The sequence below is a fragment of the Atta colombica genome, unplaced genomic scaffold, assembly GCF_001594045.1.
Source record: "Atta colombica isolate Treedump-2 unplaced genomic scaffold, Acol1.0 scaffold47, whole genome shotgun sequence".
Classification (NCBI taxonomy): Eukaryota; Metazoa; Arthropoda; class Insecta; order Hymenoptera; family Formicidae; genus Atta; species Atta colombica.
In genome coordinates, this window is record NW_017259536.1 from 4,329,493 (window position 1) to 4,335,407 (window position 5,915).

At 42.9% G+C, this 5,915-nt stretch overlaps 2 protein-coding genes across 2 annotated transcripts in view; one reads left to right on the top strand and one right to left on the bottom strand.

Moving 5' to 3' along the window:
- Positions 1–3,759, bottom strand: part of LOC108691577 (peroxisomal multifunctional enzyme type 2-like) — an 11,703-nt gene extending 7,944 nt beyond the window's left edge. Inside the window, exon 1 of the mRNA XM_018199389.1 lies at positions 3,653–3,759. Within this exon, the coding sequence (XP_018054878.1) occupies positions 3,653–3,749 (97 nt within the window). The 5' untranslated portion in view covers positions 3,750–3,759. The remainder of the gene's footprint in view (positions 1–3,652) is intronic.
- Positions 3,760–4,173: 414 nt separating this feature from the next.
- The window catches only part of LOC108691578 (mediator of RNA polymerase II transcription subunit 26), a 5,469-nt gene continuing 3,727 nt past the window's right edge, over positions 4,174–5,915 (top strand). Inside the window, exon 1 of the mRNA XM_018199390.1 lies at positions 4,174–4,449. Coding sequence (XP_018054879.1) covers positions 4,372–4,449 — 78 coding nt within the window. The 5' untranslated portion in view covers positions 4,174–4,371. The remainder of the gene's footprint in view (positions 4,450–5,915) is intronic.

Below are 5,915 nucleotides of genomic sequence, written 5' to 3' on the forward strand. Positions count from 1 at the left end.
TGCCGCAGCTCTTAAATTGTTTTTTTACGGATATCTACTCACTGAGATTTGTATAAAATGTACGTTCTTACGTACTCTTCTTTTCTTCATCTTGCATTTCATTCAGCCCAAAACAAAAGCGCACTCATACTTGCGCGAACACGCATTTTTTCGCTGAATGTCTCTACTGGTTATACTGTGGTTTAATTTTAATTTTGATTCAACTTATTCTTCGTCTTTTTCTAGTTCTAAAGATTATAAAAAGATGAGTAAGTTGAGTAAGTTGAACCGAGATTAAAATTAATCTATATTGGTGGAAATGGACATAAAACAATTAGACGCAAGCGGCGAAAAAAACAGCTGGATAAATGTTATTCAAACGACATTTGTTCGAATGTCAATCATAACAGCTGATGAAAATTAATTTCATTACGTTATTCTGTTTTCTCGAATAATGGTAAATAGTAATTCTATAAATAAATTTTATGGAATAATGGTAATTCCACCTTGATCAACATGATCTTTCGACGCCGGTCGCGTCTGGTTGGTTGAAATCTGTTCACCTTCACCTTATTGTGCGCAATGCTTCCTTCATCTCCATAAAGGCCTTTTTATGTTGAGTTTTTCCTTGTTTGGAAGGATTTATGGGTTAACGTTCATTTTAAAGTATTAAAACAGGTGATCAAAATCGCTGCTTGATATTCGTTAATTCTTAAGGTGAGTCCAAACCTTGATAGAAAAACAAAAAGCAGCCAATCAAAATTCGCGCTGGTAATAAGCAGTATAGGTTGTGTTAAAATTCACTGCTAAAAATGTATAGTAAACAATAAATTTTCAGCATTGGCAGTAAATTTTGGAAGCCGTAGAAAGTCGAAATTGTCGACTACCAATGCGAATTCTGATTGGCTGCTTCTTTTTTATCGAGATTTAAACCCTAGAACATATTCTACAATAGTCCTAAGGCCAGAATTAGACTATGCATGAAGATTGAGATTAGAAATTAAAGATTGAAATTTTATCAATGAGGACAAAGAAATTTTGGCTTCCTTTGTTCTGATTGGTCAAACTTCAGTCTTTCAATCTTCAATCTTGTTCTTCAATGCGTAGTCTGATTCCGGCTTCATACGACACCTGACATTCATTGTTACGATGAATGTCGTTACACGAATGATGTAACATAGTGTAAATTTTACATTTCAAGTACACTGGATTCATTCGGAGCAATCCCGAGCAGCTCTCGAGAAACAAAACGAACAATGCTAATATAAAGGGGAGTCGATTCTGTATCTTCAAACAAATTACTAGATGTTGACCAATGAAATTATTAGTATTCTAGTAAATTCGCTCACTTTTATAATTTTCATCTCGTTTTAAGATACAGGATCGATCCCCAGTTTAAAACATTACTAAGACGGTTTTAAAATGAAGATGGATTATGAATATCAGCTTGAATCCGTCAAAAAAATTGTTAGGTGCATTCAGTCAAAATTTGTTAGGTACATTCAATCAAAATCTCGCTACAAATATTTTGAAGCGTTTAATGGATCAATTAGAAGAAAGAATTTTATAAACTGACCAATTAAAAAACGCTTCAAAGCGTTCGCAACATCGCATTGATCATATCCTCAGTATTATGAACGCTCAGTGAGCTCTTATCTGTTTGGTCAATATTTTTAGACTTAACGAAATATGTCAATCAGATGCAAGAGCTCACTGAGCGCTCAGCTATTGTAGTACTGAATGTACCCACTTTTGCCGACAGAGCCGAGATTGCGATTGAAAGTCTTCATTAATGTCCATTTCCATCAATGTAGATTAATCTCGGTTCAACTTACTCTTCGTCTTTTTCTAATTTCAAAAATTAGAAAAAGACAAATAGCGTTTTCTCTTGGCTGCACTATCGCCCACCAGTGCAACACTCAGAGCATTTTCTCTTGGGATACACTGAGTATAACCTCGCACTATACCAGTTACGTAAGTAAGTGCTGCATCAGTGATGCATTACACAAGTGTACATATATCATGGAGTACACTTCATGCTATCGTGTTTTCTATTGCTGGTCGACTTCCATTTTCAAATTTTCAATGTCACATTGGCTCTACACCTTTTTGCAATCGTGTAGCAAAACCCTACTTCGTGCATAAAATTTGCATTACACTAGCCACAGAAACACGTTACACTGAATGAGTTTGTCTATCATCCGCCAAGAAAACATGCTACCTTGTCTGAGTGTTGCACTGGTAGATGATAGTACAGCCGAGAGAAAATGCTATAAAATTAATCTACGAAATGGATGAAAATGGGCATAAGTCGTTTTCGGAACGCATCGTTCATCTATTGCCATCTACCGGATGTTTTCTGAGCACGAATAAAAGACCATGAAAGATTACGATAGATGTTACTCGATTGGTTTCGGAACACGCCGCAATTACATATCTTTACAAAGCACACGAATCGGGTCTCGCGATTGTAAAATAAAAAATCCAGAACTGCAATGAATTATGATGAGAATTTTGCACATGTATTCAAATTCACTACATCACGTGGATAATCAATCGTTATTAAAATCTTAAAGGCTTTCGCGAATTTACCGCTCGCTTCTATAATTTCTTTCTACTATGCCATGATGCACATGACCTCTTTCTATCTTCCTCTCTCCCTCTGACTACTCCTTCCTCACGCTCTCTCTCTCTCTCTCTCTCTCTCTCTCTCTCTCTCTCTCTCTCTCTCTCGTCGATACCACACTTCCACAGTTACACGTTTTATCTCATTCCTGTTATTCGGGGGATTTCCGTTCTCCGAGCAATGCGATATAGCGATACAGTTACCTATTTACCTAGACATTAATTCGACAGTCCCTTTTGTCTATTGAGGAATGATAGAATTTCTATCGAAATAATGATATAACAGACAACCAGGAATTTAAACCGAATCTCATTCGGTTGATTTCTATCTGCTATTTTACATCGTCCAGCAGCCACACTTCTACGCCTATGTATGACCCCGATGTAGTTTCATCGTAATAGATGGTTACGGAGATGGGAGAGGAAGAACTTCGGATATAGGGTGAGATGCTTGAAATTATCACCTTGATTACGCCAATATTATCTATCGAGAAAAATGGGTCATGTAAAAGTCGCTGTGAGAGCCGGATACATTACGGTATCAACGTGATTTTATTCTATAATCATATAAGCTATTCCAAGATGACATTTGCACGTACAGAAATATCAAGAAGCAATATCAAAGATGATAATCGAGAAAGCGAGCTTCACTTCGGAATAAAATACGAAATGTTTTGATAAGCATTTAATCCTCCGTTTTAACATTTCTGTACGTTTGGAATGCCTGGAAAAATCGATTTATGCAAATTGTACAGTTCCATCGGAAAAATTTCGTTCGGAAACAAGAGTTATATCAAACAGGATATAGACGCATGGGAAACGATGGGATTTTTCTATATTCGATCCGTTTCTTCCGGACAGAGAAATATCGACGTAAATTAGGCTGGCAATTTCGAACGCCTTACCCCGTATATTGGTCGGTTCATCGGCGTGAACGCTGGTGGGCCGCGATTTCGAGGAAGATCAAGTTTCTTATTGATATCGAATACGATGAGTCACTACCTTTGATGTTTTAAAAACACGCAAGAGATACGGCGGGCATACGTACAACTGAATTTACGCACGATATACTTCGGTATATCGAATTTAACGCCTATAAAATCCCTTTCCGTAGTTCGATATGAAAATAATTTCGACGGGCGCATGTACGATCGGGTCGCAGTCACATTTAATGCTAAATATGATGAGTGGCGCGATGCGTGACGAGCTTAAAAATTCTCGATGCAATTTATTCGAATTCGTCGCTGGTCTATGATAACGCCACGATCAAGCGATCCACCCGTTGGTGCGCCGTTGCGTCGAGCCGTCGAGCAGCGCCAAGCGCACGGAGTGGCACCGAGTGCGAACTGACGGGCGAACACGGCCGAAAGTGGCAACGGAGAGGGGGAAGAGGGAGGGAGACGACAGGAGCGTAGGATCAGCGGGGTTAGCGGGGCAAGGCGGGCGACTATCGCGGGCGCGGAGGGGTGAAGGGAGAGGGACGCTCGGGCGGATTCGGGTAACTTCGGGCGGCCACTCGCGTCGCTAGTGGCGCTTCGGCACGACGGCAGGTGGGGGTAGGGACGATGCATGGGCAGCGACTAGGAGGCACTCGGGAGGCAGGGAGGGCATGCGAACGACGGTGGAGCGCACAGTTCGGTAGTCGCCATTGCGAGTCTCCCTCGTGTCTCGCGCATCTCTGACCGATTCTCTGATATTACGCGTGGAGCCTGGACTCTATTTTTCCGCTAATTCTAATACAATACATCCCCCCGGTGGTGGGACCCCATGCGCGATACCCCGATGCAGAGAATTTGCAGCGAGCTGACCGAAAAATTGTTGAAATCCCTTGACAAGGAATACAATGTAAGTAAAGGCGGAGTGTGGTGTGTCGCGGCGAGATGCACCGCGCCGTCTCCGTGTGTCCGTACGCGCAAACGGCTATCGGCCCACTCTCGATCCCCCGTGCGCCGTGTTGCTGCCTGTACCAGTGACGTGCGCGAGAGTGCCCGCTAGAGTGACAGCGTGTATGTGTATGGCGCGCGTATATGTGCCACGCGTGTACGTGTGCGTGTGTATGTGTCCCCGTAAGCGTGGCGGCCGCGACGGCCCCCGCGAGTGTATGAGTGTCGCCGCGGCCACGGCCGTCGTCGCCGTCGCGCCGCGCCGCGTCGCGCCGCGAGATGAACCGTACTGTTCCTCTCTCCGCCTCACAAAGTCCACGGAGATGCGACGGATGACGGCGAACGGCGGTCCGCGCTCCGCGCGCACTGCCGCGCACTACGTATGGTCTCTTCGCTCGTTCCCTCGGCTCCCTCCGGACCCTTGTTCATTCGTTCGCTCGCTCGCTCGCTCGCACGCACACTCGCACGCGCTCGCCTGTCGCCGTAGTGTTCGTGCGAGGGGAACGAAAGAGTAAGAGAGAGAGAGAGAGAGAGAACAAGCGGGAGGGAAAAAGGACGAGTCGGGAGTAACGTAACGTAACGACGTGCGGGTGAGCGCGTTCTCCACCATTCTCGACTACCTGAATACATAACCTCAATCAGGATGATGCACTTTGGCGCAAGCCGACGTGACTATTCGATGTAATACTACAATGCTGACTTTTCTCGTGCATATTCTCGCTCGGCGTTTTCCTTCTCTCGTTGCACCATAGTAGCGTAAATTTACGAGAAAGATCTGTCCGATCATACAAATGCTGCTACTCTCTTTCGACGATGTATTCCTTGATTGTTCTGTCTATGGACTTGTTTATAATTCGATTACTCAAAATTTTGCACGTTTTCGTTGAAACGGATGATCGGCACTTCGATTTCGAAATACGGTTCGAGAAATTTCTGCCAGACGGTAATTTTGGCCTATTTCTGCACGAAGACAGCCATGCTGTTCACGGATTCGAAAAAATTATTCGAGGATATCGTATGTAAATGTGCACGATATTCTCGCACATTTTGCAAAATGTGTTCCGATTCTCGAAGCTATTCGCTCTGAGGAATTTTGTTCGCATAAAATGTCATTGCAGATTTTGACATCGTTCAGCAATTCGATGCAATTCCCACGATTGGAGATTCGATTAAATCGAAGAATTCAATCCAAATTCAATTTGATTCAAGTCGAATTTTTTAGCAAGGCTCTTGTAATTACTGACCACAATTATGAATACGTTCTTCGCGATGATACGTTGCGTGCGTCGTGTGTGTGTGTGTGTGTGTGTGTGTGTGTGTGTGTGTGTGTGTTACATGTGTGTTACATGTGTGTTACATGTGTGTGCGTGCGTGCGTGTACGTATGTACACACATACGTGTATATATATATACATATATATATATATA